The sequence below is a fragment of the Chaetura pelagica genome, unplaced genomic scaffold, assembly GCF_000747805.2.
Source record: "Chaetura pelagica isolate M959 unplaced genomic scaffold, ChaPel_1.0 scaffold595, whole genome shotgun sequence".
NCBI lineage: Eukaryota > Metazoa > Chordata > Aves > Apodiformes > Apodidae > Chaetura > Chaetura pelagica.
This window is the reverse complement of record NW_009953221.1, coordinates 549,858-566,489: the sequence shown is the minus strand read 5'-3', so window position 1 is coordinate 566,489 and position 16,632 is coordinate 549,858. Positions and strand designations below refer to the sequence as shown.

At 41.6% G+C, this 16,632-nt stretch overlaps 2 protein-coding genes across 2 annotated transcripts in view; one reads left to right on the top strand and one right to left on the bottom strand.

Annotated features, from left to right (window-relative positions):
* Window positions 1–56: 56 nt before the first annotated feature.
* Window positions 57–1,608, top strand: KLF2 (Kruppel-like factor 2; the record flags this gene model as incomplete). Its single annotated transcript, XM_009997823.1, has 2 exons — window positions 57–954; window positions 1,323–1,608. Coding segments are annotated over 2 exons (1,074 nt in total), but the record flags the coding sequence as incomplete, so codon positions are not given.
* A 12,773-nt stretch (window positions 1,609–14,381) lies between these two features.
* The window catches only part of EPS15L1 (epidermal growth factor receptor pathway substrate 15-like 1), a 34,386-nt gene continuing 32,135 nt past the window's right edge, over window positions 14,382–16,632 (bottom strand). Inside the window, exon 24 of the mRNA XM_009997801.1 lies at window positions 14,382–14,528. Coding sequence (XP_009996103.1) covers window positions 14,382–14,528 — 147 coding nt within the window. The remainder of the gene's footprint in view (window positions 14,529–16,632) is intronic.

Genomic DNA, 16,632 nt, shown 5'->3' with positions numbered 1-16,632 from the left:
CCCCCCCTCTTCAAACACCACCTCTAACCTTCTTCTCCCTTTTCTTTCTCCCCCCTCCACAGAGGTGGAAGTGCGACCAAGAGGCCAAGACCCCCGGCGGCACCTGGGGCGGCCTCTCCCCGCGCAAAGAGGATGAAGATCTCAACAACGTGCTGGATTTTATCCTTTCCATGGGCAGCGACAGCTACGGCCAAGGCGCAGCCGGTGGGGACTATCCCCCTGCCCAAGGGGAGAGCAGCAGCTTTTACCAGACAAACCCGTCCCCGGGATGCTACAGTGCCCTGGAGCAGGGCAGCCCCCCACCCTACAACGCCGGCATCGTGCCCGACATGATGCGCTCTGAGATGGACTCCAACTACTGCCCTCCCAGCAATGTCCACGGGCGGTTCTTTGTCACACCTGGCTTTGCAGGCCCGCAGTTTGTTGAGAACATTAAGCCCGAGCCTGACATGGACAATTATGGACCGGTCCTGGGTCTGGTGCCCCAGGCTTGCCCGAAGATCAAGCAGGAGGGCAATGCCACCTGCATGATGGCCTACGAGCAGCCCCGGGTGGCCAGCTCACCCCAGATCCCTGGGGCAGAGACCCCTCCACTGAGCCCTGATGATCTGCTCGTCAATGACTGCCACACGCAGATGATGTGCCCCTCGTCCGTGTCCTTCCAGCAAAGCTACCACCCGGCCTCCAGCTTCCACCACCCCCAGACCCACCTCCAGTACCAGAACACCTCCCAGTTTGGCCTCTTCGAGGACACGCTCCCCTTACAACCCTCAGCTCCCAGAGGCATGCTCACCCCTCCTTCCTCCCCTCTGGAGCTGCTGGACTCCAAACCAAAAAGAGGACGTCGGTCGTGGCCACGGAAGAGGACAGCCACTCACACGTGCACCTACGCAGGCTGCGGGAAGACCTACACCAAGAGTTCACACCTGAAGGCCCACCTCAGGACGCACACAGGTAAATACAGCCGGGTGCTTCAGCCGGGGCTCTGCTGCCTGCCCGTTGCCACCTGTATAAAACCAGTTTGCAGCGTGAGCTTTAACCCTGTAGTCTCTTCATCTCCGGGAGTGTTCACGGTGTAGCTATGACAGGTGGTCAGATCTATAATATCTGAGTGTTTTCCTGTGCACACACACAGGGCAAAGCTTTACTAAGGACTTCCACAGGGACATAGATGAGGGAAGCGATTGCTAGGGCAGCCTGGTTTGGGTGTACAAAGCGCTCGCATCTTGTTGTAGGAGGGCTGGGTGGCCGATGAAAGGATCTGCTGAGCTGAAGCCGGTGGGAGTGCCGCGCTGAGTCACGTTCTCTGGTTGCTCCCGCAGGTGAGAAGCCCTACCACTGCAACTGGGAAGGCTGCACCTGGAAGTTCGCCCGCTCCGACGAGCTCACCCGTCACTATCGCAAGCACACCGGGCACCGGCCCTTCCAGTGCCACCTCTGCGACAGGGCCTTCTCCAGGTCAGACCACCTGGCTTTGCACATGAAGCGGCACATGTAGCCCCCAGGGACTCTGACCTGCCCACAGTGGACGTTAATTTAACTGCTCAGGTGCAGAAGCGTTAAAAACTTGTAGCTGGTACTACGGAGGGAAGCACCGAGGCTCCAGCCATGGAAGCTGAGGAGGGTTTGACACAAGGAGACTTAGCCAGTCATCTCCTGCAGAGAACTTGACCGGACTATCAGTGAACCTGCCCATCCCGGCCAGGAGAACAGGGGTTATTTATGCAGCTTCTGTGAAGGGTAAACTCCGTAAGACTCCATACAGATTGTATAGAAGAAGCTGTAAATATGTTTTGTTGTTTGGTTGTTTGTTTTGTTTTTTTTTTCCCCCCAATTCTAACTGCCCAGTCCTAAGCTTTACAAGACAATGTTTGTATGGAAACTGCCTGAAGTTGACCCTAGAAGAGATTAAATGAATGTTACTGTAGCTAATGATGTTATTTTAGATCTCAGTTGAAGGCATGGCTAAGAGAACACTCCTATTGTTAGACTGTTTGTTTCACAGGTGCAATAATATTATTGTTTGCCATGATCTACACTAGAAGTACAGGGCTTGATGTCTTGTAAGAAAATAACCTATTTTACTGTAATTTTTTTATATATTGTAAATAATTTTATACAATGAGAAATATTGTATATGTAAATAGAAGACAAATGGGTATTTTGCCTATTTCTGTTTTTATAAAAACGTAATTTTTCAATGTTTGAAGAAAACATTTCATCTTTTTAATAAAATAAGTTTTAATTGCTGTGATTTTGATTCTCCTTTGAGATCTCCCTGTTCTTCTTTTTCCCCTGATGGCTGCACCAACCACCACCTGGTTCTGTTTGAAATGACCAATGACTGTAAGAAGACTTAAAAAAATCTGAGCTATGGATTTTTCTAAAATAGATAATAAAGTATGTAATTAATTCTCAGCAGAGAGCAAGAAACAATACAGGGCTTGATCAAAAAATCAACTGGGAAAGTAGATCACATTCAAAATATACTTCCTAAAAATGGTTAAGTAAGCAACACTGTAATTTCAGTCTCATTTCTAGTTTATGCTAGACTATTTTAATAGCATCCTTAATGTTTTCCAGATGCAGTTACAGTTTTGCCAGCAGTGTGTGGGTTTTTACTATAAATTTAAACACTGCATTTTTGTAATTACGGAGGCTTATTTTAAGGCATTCTTGTACATAAATTATCCTTGCTCTCAGGAGCTCTGTGCAGAATTCCAATAGAACAGTAGTGGAATTTAAGCATAAATTCACAACACAGGTTGAAAGACCTTCATAACTCAGTCCCAAAACCTTAAATTGGCTGAATAATTTAGAATCCCACCTAGATTTCAGGAGCTAAGGGAGATATTGACTATTTGGAAGGAAAACAAGTTAGCCAGGAATCTAGATGCTGAAAACTAATTTGAAATAAACTGGATATTGCAACAAGAAAAATAGAGGGGCCCCCCAAACCCTCTCACAGCTGTAAATTAGATCATAAATCCATGTAGTATGTCTATGCAATTACCTTGAAACTGATGAGGATCCTGTTTTTACAGCTACAGTTTAGTGGGGAGCTTTGATATTTCTAGAACAAAATCACTGTTAATTAAGTATGCAGACTCAGCTTAATATTGGAGCATTTTTCCTCAGCATCTGGATGCTTGGAACTTGGTTTTAATCAAGGTTGTGACATTTTTCTGACTTCACAAGTTAGAATACACAAGGCTGAAATCAACAGGAATACATTTAAAGTAACTACAAATATAGCTGTTCTTCTGTGAAAGCAAAGCCTGCAGTTGTTCATGTGGAACAGATATATTTTGGGCTTCTAATCATTGACATGGAAGAATGAGTTCCACATTTCACTTTTATAGCTCTTTCAAAGTGAAATATAAGAAAGATTTAACATTTCTTCATTAAAAACAAAACTCATCTATTTGCTAGAAAAAAAAAACAAACACAACATAAAAATAAATTAAATTGCACAATTTAATTCCAGAAAGTGAGGATGACTTAAAGATGTTCTAAAATTAGCACATTCATTGTTGCAACAGTTCTAGGTATTTCCTTCTCTTTCCTCATAGCTGAAGATTTCCATATTTCGCAGCATGTCCCTTGGTGTTTATAACACCATTTTTTAAATCAATCCTTACCCTCACCTTTCCAGAGTCACCTGGCTTTCCCCTGCTCTTGCTGAAAGGCAGGCAAAGTTTTTAAGTCATCCCCAGGTTTCTGTGAGTGCCATCTTAAACTGTTCCCTCTTTTGCAACATCATTAGGGCAGACCCAGAGGTCTCACATCTCACTGCAGGGGGGTCACCCCTGGGTGTCCAGCCCCACGTTTGGCTCAGGACAGTCCCCAGGGGAGAGCTTGGAAGCTTCTCTGGTTCTGCTCGTCCCCAGCCATCTCTGGTGACCTGTATTAGGGGCAGGGTTACTGGGTGAGGTGGCCCTTGATCTGGCCTCTTCTGTGTCCTCCCAGATTGGAAGGCAGCTGCAGCCAGGGGATGGCACCAAGCACTGTGTGCAAGCACAAGTGCTGCCCTGTGCCTGTGAGCAGAGAGAGTGTTGCTGCATTCACCAACCCTTCCAAAACCACTTGTGTGGCTCCTCCAGCACCCACCACAGTGGCATGGGTGCTCCTCTGCCAGCACCTCTGCACATCAACACCCAACCTTCCCTTTGCTCCTATGAATAGTCTACCTGTGGGGGTCACAACCTCTGCTCCTGCTCACTGAAAGGTCTTCAGATGAGACACTTCTCACAGAGATTATCTGCATGACACCATGTTACCAAACGAGGTACCAATCATGATGACTGGTGGAGACATGTTCTGCTGGGTGCTCCTCACTAGGCAAAAATGACCAGGTTGGATCCTCTGGGCTTTTAGATTTGTTGTGACTCAACTGAAAAAAGGGCAAAACCATCCTTATCTAGAAATATAAAGAAAACATGTCATAGAAGTCTCCGAAAGTGGGGAGAGACAGGGGGGCCAAAACACTCATGACCAACTTTATGTTAATTATTTAAGGGAGGGCACAGATAATAATTTCTGTGCGGTCTTTACAGGAAACTTCAGGTTCTTGAATCTTGAGATAATCTTGTAGCAGAAAGAAAGAGATGCTGATCTCATTCTTCTCACATTCTATTATGAGTAATTGTCAACTCTCGTTTTTCTTTTTTTTTTTTTTTTTTTTTTTTTTTTTTTTTTTTTTTTTTTTTTTTTTTTTTTTTTTTTTTTCTTTTAATGGGTATAAATTAGTATATCCAAAGATGTGCCAATGTGATCCCACAAATCTACCAAGCCTCTCCTGGCCAGCAGGAAATCACTAATGCTCTGCAACATCTAATAATAGATCATCAGGTCTTCATCTTTGAAGTACTTTTGTTCTAATGAACAGAAAAGACCCAGAATCCCAGATGCCTCCTCAGGAGCAGGCAGCAAAGACCTGCCCTGTCCATCTGCAGCTCCTGGATTTGAGTTTGACACACTAGGGAAGGGGAAAAAAAAAAAAAGCAACAAAAAGAAGCTGCAGTTAAACCCGACGGGAGGAAATGTAGAGTCTGTTGTAAACAAGATTTTCACACATATTCTTATAAGATACCACAGTGATGGGGTCACTATACTTGCAAGATAGATTGCCAGATTAGATAGGAAGCATGTTAAGAACAGAAATGACCAAATCCTGCACAATGTTCCTGGTGAAGGTTTCAGCAAATATTTCTGCACTCAAAACACCGTCCAGAGGAGTGACTGTTTCAAGTCAGTTCATCCCACCCCGGGTTTCAGAGGGTTCCACCAAGCTGAAAACGGTCTTTCTCTCACCTGCTGACTTCAGAAGAGTCAGTTAAATCTGTGCGAGATGGGAACTCAGCTGCAGAAAACACCGAGGCTGTTGCTGCTGAAACGCACCCAGAGCAGCACCCGTCCTGTCCTGCCGCCCCAAGGGGCCATCCCTTGGCACCTTCCAGCTCTGGAGGGAGACACAGCACCCTGAGAGCAGCCCAGCACCACACCAGCACCCTGAGAGCAGCCCAGCACCACATCAGCACGCTGTGGGCAGGGGCAAGGCACTTTCATAGCCAGCAGGTCAAGGGAGGTGATTCTTCCCCTCTATTCTGTTTTTGTGAGACCCCACTTGGAGCACTGGGTCCAGTTCTGGGGTCCTCAACATCAGAAAGACATGGAGCTCATGGAGAAAGTCCAGAGGAGGCCACAGAGATGATCCAAGGGCTGGAGCAGCTCTGCTCTGGAGACAGGCTGGGAGAGTTGGGGTGTTCAGCCTGGAGAAGAGAAGGCTCCAGGGAGACCTTAGAGCAGCTTCCAGGGCCTGAAGGGGCTCCAGGAAAGCTGGGGAGGGACTTGGGACAAGGGCAGGGAGGGAGAGGACAAGGGGGGATGGATTAAAACTGGGAGAGGGGAGATTTAGGTGAGACATGAGGAGGAAATTCTTTGTTGTGAGGGTGGTGAGAGCCTGGCCCAGGTTGCCCAGGGAAGCTGTGGCTGCCCCATCCCTGGCAGTGTTGAAGGGCAGGTTGGATGGGGCTTGGAGCAGCCTGGGCTGGTGGGAGGTGTCCCTGCTCATGCAGGGGGGTTGGGAGTGAAAGACCTTTAAAGTCTCTCCAACCCAAAACATTCTATGATTCTATGATTAATTTTTCCATCCCTCAAGTGAAAGACTGGACTAGGAACCAGGCTTTTCTGGACATCTATTTTAGATTTGCAGTTCTGTGGATGACCATGGCTGGGGGAGTTTAAGCCACTGCTCACCTTGTGCAGGAATGGGGGATTTCAGCCTCTGCAAGTCCTTGGTTACTTGCAACCATTTACAAACTGCCCAAAAACATTGACTAGTTCTAAGCCTTGATCCTCCATCCATAAGAAGTGCCAAGAAAAGTTTGCCCATTCTTCAAATTATAGGATTGTGCGGTTCTGTGGTTTTCTGTGGTAGAAACTCTGTGGTTTCTAAAGCTATTTTGTGCACCTACAACACAGACTAGCTGTTAGGCTTTTCTTAAATTGAATTTTCAAAGCCAAAATCCCAAGCTCTAGCAATTTCTTTTACTATATTTAAATAAAGCAACTACAACAAAGTCATGTAGCCATTGCTATGGTAACTAGCAGTGTTGGGGGGAAACATAGAGGAAAATTGAATCCAAACCCCATGTAATTTAATAGGGAGAAAGCTATCCCTGTTGCTAACATCTGAAACGTACCTGGTGGCATCTACAAACCTTCCTGCATGTCCCTGAAGCAGCTGCTCTCAGCTGGGTCTGTAACAGGTCCCACCTGCCTGGGACTCATCCTGCGTGCCAAGAGCAGAGTGGTCAGAGCTCCTGAAACTGGCTGGGACTGCAGCAGCCCCTCTCTGCCGTGGCTGAAGAGCCAGGCTGAGGCCACATCCATCCCAAAACGTGCTTCCCATGGATTTTGGAGGAGAAAGAATAGGTTTACAAGCCAAACACCAGTAACCTAAAGCACGGAGATGTACACACAATTCACAGGCTCCAAAGGTAACTGACTCAACTTACGGATTCCCAGAGACCTCTCAGATCTCCATACTATTTGATCCCAAACAACCAATTCCCCATCACTTGGGCTGAGGTTGGGAATTGCCTCTGCCCCTGAGCAGGGCTCTAAACTTGAAGTGCACAGAGGGGGCAGGGATTTATCCTAAACTTGTAAGGCAGAAAATGTGCTTGATTTAATCTTTTGAGGTCTGACTTTTCAGCCACAGTTATTTGATCTTACAATATTTTATGTAGACACACAAAAAAATGAGTCATCTGCACTGCTTTATAGAATGAAGATGTATTAACTCTAACAAAAACCACCTTGCCAAGCACAAGGAGAGCAGGAAGAAAAGTTTTAATTTACTCTGTAACCATAGCTAACATTAGTTACCTGCTTACTCACCTGCTTCAATTAGAATTCCTTGTAGCAAATCAAAAGTATTCTGGCCTTTGTAGTCAGCACCAGTTCAGCAGCTCAGAAATTGCAGATGTACTTACAGGTTTGTAATTAGATTCTGTGTCCCTTTAAATCACTTTTACTTTGGTTTCTTGCACTTCTTAGAGTTCAGAGCATTCCTGGAGTTCTGACCTATCATTATGCCATCAGGAAACATCTGGAATATCACACTGGACATCCCCTGTGACATTTAATATATTAGGAGAGAAGCTACTGAGCCTGAGGCTTAAACACAACCCAAAACACACATACACAAATCCTCAAATCCCAACAACACCCCCCCCCTCCCTTTTTTTTTTTTCCTCCACAATGACAACATAAGTGGGTTTTGATCCATTAATGGATTTTATATTGCAAGCACTTGTAGAAAAAAAGCATATAGGATGCCTTCCTGAGGGTGCAAGGGGTGCAGAGAGAGCACAGGGCTCTGCTCTTGTGCACCATTTCCTTCTGAAAAGCCATGAGTGAGGGCAACAGTCATGGGAAGTTAAACAGCAGAAATATATTATGTTTGCAGCTAGCAAAGAGTGTTGTGAGCATTCATCAGCAGTAAAGGTTATAGTGCTTGTAAGAGATGCCATATCAACACCAATAAAATGTTTTAATTGCAGTCATTACATTAAAAAAATGCTAAGCAGACAGGAGGTAAGAGTGACTAAACTGATAGTCACGTAGGGCAGACAGGAGATTCAGCAGTTTTCCCCTGGCAGCACCTCCCTGAGAGAAACACCACAGCAATTCCAGGGGTAGGGATGGCAGCAAGACGTCCCAGAGCATGGACCTTCCCAGCACAAGCTGACCTGGGGGCAGGTTTAGGTCCAGTCAACAAATGCACCTTAGACTTCCTTGATGTTGGAGTTTCCCTGAGTAGAAGTTTCTTCCCAACCAGGATGCCTACACTTTTCTTCCCTTCCCAGTGAAGAGCCTCTTGGCCTCTACACCATGGTCCATGGGACCCTTTTGGATCAGGCCCAGACAATGTGGAGCATGCAAGTGCTTGGGTGTTAGGATGAGCACGTTGTGCACGTCAAGACTCCAACAACTGGAGCAGGAGCAAAACACAGAGCTGGGACCTCTCTTTTTGTCAGCCAAGCAGAGCACTAGACAAGGAGAGAGCCTGGGTAGGAAGTTGTGCCTGTCTCTGACACACCATAGACAAATCTTGGCTTCAAAATGTCAACGTACTAAAAATAATTGCTGGAGAGCAATTTCAAGAGAAACCTGCCTTGGCAATCTGCTGTTCTCCAGGCCAGTGTGTGCAGAAGCAGAGTAAATAAAACAAACAGACAGGAGAATAATGAGTCAAAGTGAATAATGTGGAATAGTACGATAGTGAGGTGTGTTTTTCCAGCGAAGCAGAAAGGGTTTGTCTCTGATGATCTCTCTAAACCCCTCCCAGTAAGAAATTGCAGGGATGTTTAGCATTGCAGCACACAAATTGTTTTGGAAAGGGTGCGGTGTTGGATTTTCTGACTGCTCTGTGCAGACCAAACGTGGCTGGGACAAGGAAGAAGGGGAAAGAGAGGAGGGAAAACACTGAAAAGCAACTAGATATCAACACAGTCAAGCAGTTGTTCAAAGGAAGATTCATAAATCAGCCACAAAAGCCTGTGAAATCATGGATATATCCCCCCTCCCCATGAATAATTGCCAAAGTCTCAAGAGCTCCAAAAAGTAACTTTTCATTTATTATATTAAACAATAACATTTCTCTTATTATATTAAACAATAAACACATGAGATGGGTTAAAATTAAACTACCTTTCAATTTGTTACGATATTTGAAGATAAATATAGCTACAGTAATGTACATATTTGGAGATATTAGTCAAATTTAGGTCAACATTGCAGTTTCCACCTTGTGTTTCCACCTTTTCTTAGGTCAGACTAAGGAACGTGGCATTAGAAGGGACACCAGAAGAGCACTCTTATCATGGCAACAGCAGAAGGAACCATGGTAACTACCAGTTTTACCTTGTAAGGTTAAACTTGAAAAGGAAGGCAGAAGTTGGAAAAATGAAAATTCCATTTTTTAACAAATTAGCCTTTATTTATAAAACTTTCAAGTAAAAAGAGCAGTTTATCAACTGATAAAACGTGTGTCAATGAGCAACAGTTAACACATGTAGTCTAAAAAGAAATCTTCTATGATTCCACCATACTCCAAGCAAAATTCCTGTCTAAGAAGAGATGTTTGTGTGAAGTCTACAGGGAGATGCAATGGTTGACACAACAACTTCCACCAGTGTAGGAAGGTATTTGAACTAGATGATTATTAGCATAGATCAATTCACCTTAACAGAGTTCCAACTCTAAATGAGGATTAAACAGAAATGACATTCCTGAGAGGAAGGAATAAAATGCAGAAGGGAGAAATCAAACCCTTACAAGAGGGAAAGCAACAATTCTACTTGGACCAAAATTCCTTGGGTCTCAGTTCTACAGAATAAATACTCTTCTCAATGGAGAAACACTAAAGAAGAAATAGTAACCCCAAAAGGATTATAAGAAGAATCCAAGAAAAGTGCATTATCTTTGAGCATAAGAAAACAAAATAATCTCTACAGAATTTCTGACAACAGATTTCACAGATAGGAATGAAAAAAATTAAAAAAAGGTCAGACACAGTTTGGAATTTCCTACACTTTGAGAACACATTACACAAAATAAAGTACAGTAAGGACTGATGATCCTCACAGGGCAGAGCTTTTATAAGGAAAAATCTGCCAATATAAAAAATATTTTGTACTGCATTAGGGTAGAAGGACTGCTTTTACAAGCATCTGTTTTTATTGCAGAATGACTGGTATGTTTTACAGCACAACTATTTGAATGTCACTTAGGGAAACCACTCGAGGCAAATGTGAACAGACTGGTCTATAAAGGATAAGGGGGGTAATTCAATACCTGTCTCCTACATGCAGAGCTTGCATGCGTAGGTTCCACGTGAATAATTGTCTGTCTTTCCTGTTGTAACTGTTGTGCCTGGGTGCAATTCATGGTTTTCCATGAGTCATTCCAGCAGTGACGATAACTCTGCATAAAACACACATGCCACCATAAAAGCCAACTGAACTGTTTGTGATTGCTCATGGTACCACAGAGCCTAATAACTGATCTGAAGGAGAAAGTAGAAGCACCTCCATTCCTCCTTCAAAGCTAAGAATGCAAGAGACAAGTTGTTCCTCATGAAGTAAAAGCTTAGGTGGAAACAGAGGAAAGCCAGAGCTGAAATCCAGATGATAATTATGTGCAACTTCTATCACTGGAATGAAGCAAGAAAAACATGTTTTCCACCTCGGCGTGTGACTGCTTGGGGTGTATGTGGGCATGGGAATAGCTCTCTCAAAATAACTTTAACAAGAAGGGGGAGAAAAAAAAAAGAAGTAAAACTAGAAGGAAATGGAGGAGAAAAATCATTGCTCAGCCTAGAGAAAAAAAATGACATGACCATCACATGTGAGAAGATCAGAAGTAGAACCCACCTCTCAAAAAGACACTTGAAAAACTCCAAAGAATGTGAAATCACAACCCCTGCAGATGATACCTGCTTTCTGCCAGGCTTCTCTGACACTTGGCACAGCTAAGGAACACAGGTTTCCATGCCAAAGAAAGTAACCTTGAAGCAAATTTATTAGAAATAGTAATTTCTCTTCTTTTTTCCTTTTCTTTCGCCAGAACTTTGAAATTCTAAGAGCCATGATCTGATCTGCATGTCTGTAAAAATTCCATCTCTGTTTAGAGGCTACATACATACACACAAGCTTTAATATATAGAATATATATGCATATTCTACATATTCATTGTATATACACATTTTATGTACAGCACAAGTTAACTATATACTAGACATAGTATGTGGACATATATAGTATATACACACACTATTATTACATTATACAATACACTATATATATATATACACACATAGACACAAATAATATGGATCTCAATGTACACTGTATATGCATTGTGTATACTCACATTTTATATATCTTGCATTGTACATATTTTCTCTGCCCAAATAGCAACAGGCCTATTTGTGCTTCAAATTTCACTGTTCTGGAGGAAGAAGATCAATGTCTTGCAATAAGTTTTGTCTTAGAAGAACAAGAGCAGGTGCCCTACAAAACACTGAGTTACAAGCAGAAGGGAAGAACGTGGGTGATTTTCCTTTTTGTATGGAAAACTTAAATGCAATGGGGAGAAATCACAGCTGAGTTTTCTTCTACTGCAGTGTCTAAAATTTTGAACTAAGTAAAACTAAGGTTACTAAATCTAACTCACTGTGCATAGAGAACATGTGCTGTCCTTGTTCATTTGCTTGATCTTCTGTTACTGTCCAAGCAAATACAAAGAATGAGTCAACAAGGAAATAGGAACATGAGCAATTCCTGCTAATGCTACATGGAATGCTAGATTAATTCACATTTCTGGCTTCCTGCTGGAGATCTTAACACAGACTCATTGCCTTGGAAGCATTATAAATTATAATATTGTAGAGCACTGTCAAAGTAGCAGAAAGTCTTTTTATGGTACATAACTCAGAAAATGAATCAAGCTATTTAGCTCATCCACCCCATCCCACTGGAGTGACATCATCCAAATCACAGTCCAAAAGTGGTTTTCCTTTCTAAAATGGCACTGTGGATGAATGGGGGGTTATTGTAGCAGAAGAGACACCACAAAGACTCAGGCCAAAATGAAAAGGAGAATCTTACACATAGATAAAATTTAACTTCACTGAGAGTCCTGCAGCCATTCAGTTCTGAAAACTGCTTTGTCACAGCAAAACTTTTCTCTCATGTTAGCTACAGACAGACCCAAGTTTGCTCTGAGACACTTCCAGTCCTGTACACCAACAGAAAAGAGAGTTTGTTGACATTTTAGTATGTGTGATCATTCAATCTCATACATTTTAGGGAAAAAATTACCACAGTGGGAAGGGATTACAAATCAGGTGCTGTAAAATTAGAAATATCTTCTGCTGCATTCACAAGAGGTCATGAAAGATTATATTAAAGACCTTTACGTGGTTGGATTTGATATTAGAATGAATCTTCTACCCTTCTAGGGGGAATTAAAGATTCAGATGGTTTGGGGTACCATGAGCACAGGAGACACACAGCAAAGTGGAAAATGTGACTCCTAAAACTGCATGTTGAGGTTTGGGGTGTCAGTTTTGTCATGTGCCCATAGTCACACAAGCCTGAGACAACAAATGCCATACCTCAGTTGGGTTTCAGAGCTGAAAACTACAAAGCAGATTAAAATGATTCAATCTGTTTCTTGTCTTTCTGCAAAGAAATAATCCAGAATAAGGCAATCACAGCAGAATGGGGACATATTCTTTTCGTTCAGTGAACAGGCACTGTCTTTGTATGTGAAAACCAGAAGTAAGGTAAGGAAGCAAGGACTTAAAAAGTAGAAAAGCATTAAAGATGATGAAGGAATTCCACATTTTCCAAAAAATAGAGAAAATATCGTAAGATAAGGGCTGCACCAGTGAAACCACACACTGTTCAGCTGTGTACTCCTACAGAACCAAGGACAGGAGAGCAAATATACATTAAGGACATGTAAAAAATGTTGTGGGAGATGCCTACTCTATTTAGACATAGAAGTCCAAGGCAAAGACAATGGAAGTTTTAGAATTCCTGTAACCAGAAAAGGCATTTTTAGTAAGTAAATAATTCACAGACTTATCATAAGGACTTATTTTTTTCTAGGACATGTAAAACACATTCTGTGTGTAAAACACATCCTTACCAGGTGGAAGTACTGAGTTCTACAGGTGTATATAAAATCTGTTCCTACTTGGACTTATTACTTCAAGCTGTATTTTAAAGCCAGTACAGTCTAGCAGTGCTGCTGTAACTTAGACATGAACATGCATTTGGCAAATTAAATCTGGTTAAACTTGGCCTTATTTCAGCTAACTTATGTTACATCTGTAACCCCATAAGATAGGTGGAATTCAAGAAACAGAGGTAAAGACTGTCTGACATAGTCAGCTGGGTAACAAATAATATGGTCTGTGTTCTGGTGGCTGGAGCAAAAGAGGGCAAAACGAGTTGTAGCTTGAGTTTGGTTAAGTTTCCCATTGCTTGATTTTACATGAAAGCAGCACTCAAAATTTTACCACAATCATATCTGCTTATGAGAGAAAGCAAGTTTTAGCCTTGTGATTTAACTGCCAGACTCTTTGTCCAATTTACTACAACCGAGTTAACTCCCTCTTTTACAACATCCCATACAATTATTAAAACTCAATGCAAACTGTTTAAATTGGAACTACTCATTCATAGAGGCTTCAAATCCCTAATATTTTATGCAGTTCATTTAGTTTGTATTCATCAGATTCTTTTGTAAAAGCCACATCTCCTGGATAAAAAGTGACCATCTAATAATTAATATAGATGACACAAGTGATATACTGAATAGCCTACTATGAATTATTAAAGAAATGTAACAAGTGAAAGCTACTTCTAGAAATATCCTTTTATGACATTTTCTTTGAAACTCATCCTGCAGCTTCAAAAAAACCCCAGTGGAATCCAGGTAATAATAAGCCAGATTCACAAGTTGCAGTTTACCATATGCAACGTTGTCTTCCAGGTAAAGAAACTTTGCTTTCAGTATCTTAGGATCATACGTTGGAATTTCTTACAAGCAGTAAATTTTATCTAGAACATACAGTAGAGCTTAGACAGTGTTTCCTGCACATTGTGCACTTGAAAAGCCACACAGAGCCCAGTCTGAAAAGCCACACGGAGCCCAGTTTGACGTAACCAGCCAGTCTCAATCAGAGTTTGAAGGTGACCAAGATTATTTTCACGACATAAAACCAAGGATTGAGTATTTTTATAAAAGCCACGTTTAAAGGTTTCACTTGGGCAGGGTGGAGCCAGAGAATCTCTGCTTAAGAGTTTGGCATATCAGCCTTACTGAGTGCAATAGCCAACTCAAGGTCTTCTTGTTCTTGTCTCCGCAACCGAGCTAGTCTCTCTTGCTCTGCTTTTTCACTCTCACGCTTTGCCCAGGCCAGCTGCTGCTCTTCATTTCCAAACTAAAAAAGGAAAATGGAAAATAAATTAGCAAATTTGCCAGAAAGCAAGAAGAAATGATGTGAAAAAAAATAAATACAGTGAATCAGACTTATTAAATATGAGTCAAGTATACCAAGCTGTCTTAGGGTAGTTCTTCTGGATCAAGATAAAAATTCACTCACTGATTTCCTCACTTCATCCTTTAATTTATTTCCTTAATTTCTTCCTCCTCCCACCAGGAAACTAACCCATCTGGGCTGCATGTCCCTGCATCCACGTCTCAGTTGTGTATGAAAATGGCCAGAGGACTGGAGCCAAACACAAACTCCACAAACACAAAAAAAGCAAGTTAGTGGTTTGGGAGCATAGCAACCTACATCCATTTTCAAGAACGGTAAAAAAAAACAGAGTCATTTACTCTTGTGCAAGCCCACTGCAGAGTTTTAGTGGAGTATTTCCTGCTAAGGGTGAGGGGGTTTAATAATGACTCTGGAGACTGCTGATCTGTGGCAAGTTTCATCACCAAATCAGGTTACAAAAAGTCCTTCTGTTAGTGTTCATAAAAAAACATGCAGAGTTTTTTTTTTTTCCCAGTAAGAAATAATGTAGGAGAATCCAATTTACTTCAGCAGAAAACACTAAGGAAACAGAACACATTTTAACATTCAGCTTCTAAGCATGTCTGAGCTTCCCAAAACACACTGCAGCAAAACTATTCCAAAATCATATTCCAGTATTTACCACTGAAGTATGCAAAAGTTTGCTTGTTTGAAGTTTTTTTGCACAAAAATATTAAAACACTTTATGGAAATCATAACAATTTAAAACTAAAATATAATCTGTTACTGTTTAATTTTAGCATTCACTGAAGAGGATGATGTTAACAGAAATGTTCTCACAGCTGCATGCAAATGTTTGCATTTTATCCCACTTCTAAAATTTGCTTTGTACTCTTTTTTTTTTTTGGAATGTTCAGAAAACATATTATTTGGGGTTTTTTTGGAAGAGAAAGCTACATGCAATTTATAGATTCAATTCCAGCTGAATGTATACTGCAAAAAAAACCCCAAAACATATATATATTTGCCCTGTGGTCCACAACACAGTAACTCTGAACACAGCAAAATATGTCCCTAAATGAGCTGATCTGGCTACACTTTCCAAACAAGCTTCAAACATTCACCTGAGCATTAAAATGCAGCTTTGAAATGCTAAACCTACACACAACTGCCCCTATACATGATGGCCCCTGCTTTTTCCACTCTGCATTTTACCTGTCATTCCTATTTTCTAAATAAATGCATCCACTTGAATTTATTTCAACCCAAGTCCAATTCTCATTTACTCAGAATTTACTTCAATTATGCTGTGATCTGGATACTCACAATTCCTCACTGTATTTCTCTCCAGATCATTTTTCAGATTATTTGATTAAAAAAGAGGACTACTTTAAAATTACTTTTCTTCAAACAATACCTCTGCTTCCACTGTGAACAAAGTTTAGATGAGGACCTTGCATTCAATGCTATTGAAATACAATAAAAGTGCCAAACATTTGATGGTATTTTACTTTTAAAATTAAGAAAATCTACTATCATTACTCAAATCATGTTGGTTGACAGGGAAGATTTAAAAGCTCACTAATAGATTAACTTTTTCAAGATAAACATGGAAGTCAAATGGAAATAGGACTTTTCCACTTCTCCAAAGAATTCAGAGATCATACAGCTGGGATGGAGAATAACAGTTACTATTCTCAGAAATCCAATAAGCTTTGGTCAAACTCTCTGGGGTGTCTTTTTTTTTAATGTTGAAAAAACAGTTTTACTTCTATAGCTTCCATCTTAGGAGAAGTTTTGGAGAGCTTAGGAGAGTCCCAGTTACCACTTGTTAATGGTACACAAGTTATATTTTTGTGGTTAGAAGTGCTGAGTTAAAATAAAAAGGATAAAAAGGCAAGTGAATCATTGGAAACAAATCTTGACGTGCCTTAGTACAAATGGTTACCAAATTTTCAGGAGTGTAACTCTGACCATTAGATAAGTGAAACCCATAACAGTTCATAATGCCACTGATTCTTGCACAGGTTGCCTATCAAAAGATAATGCAACTGCATGACAAGTC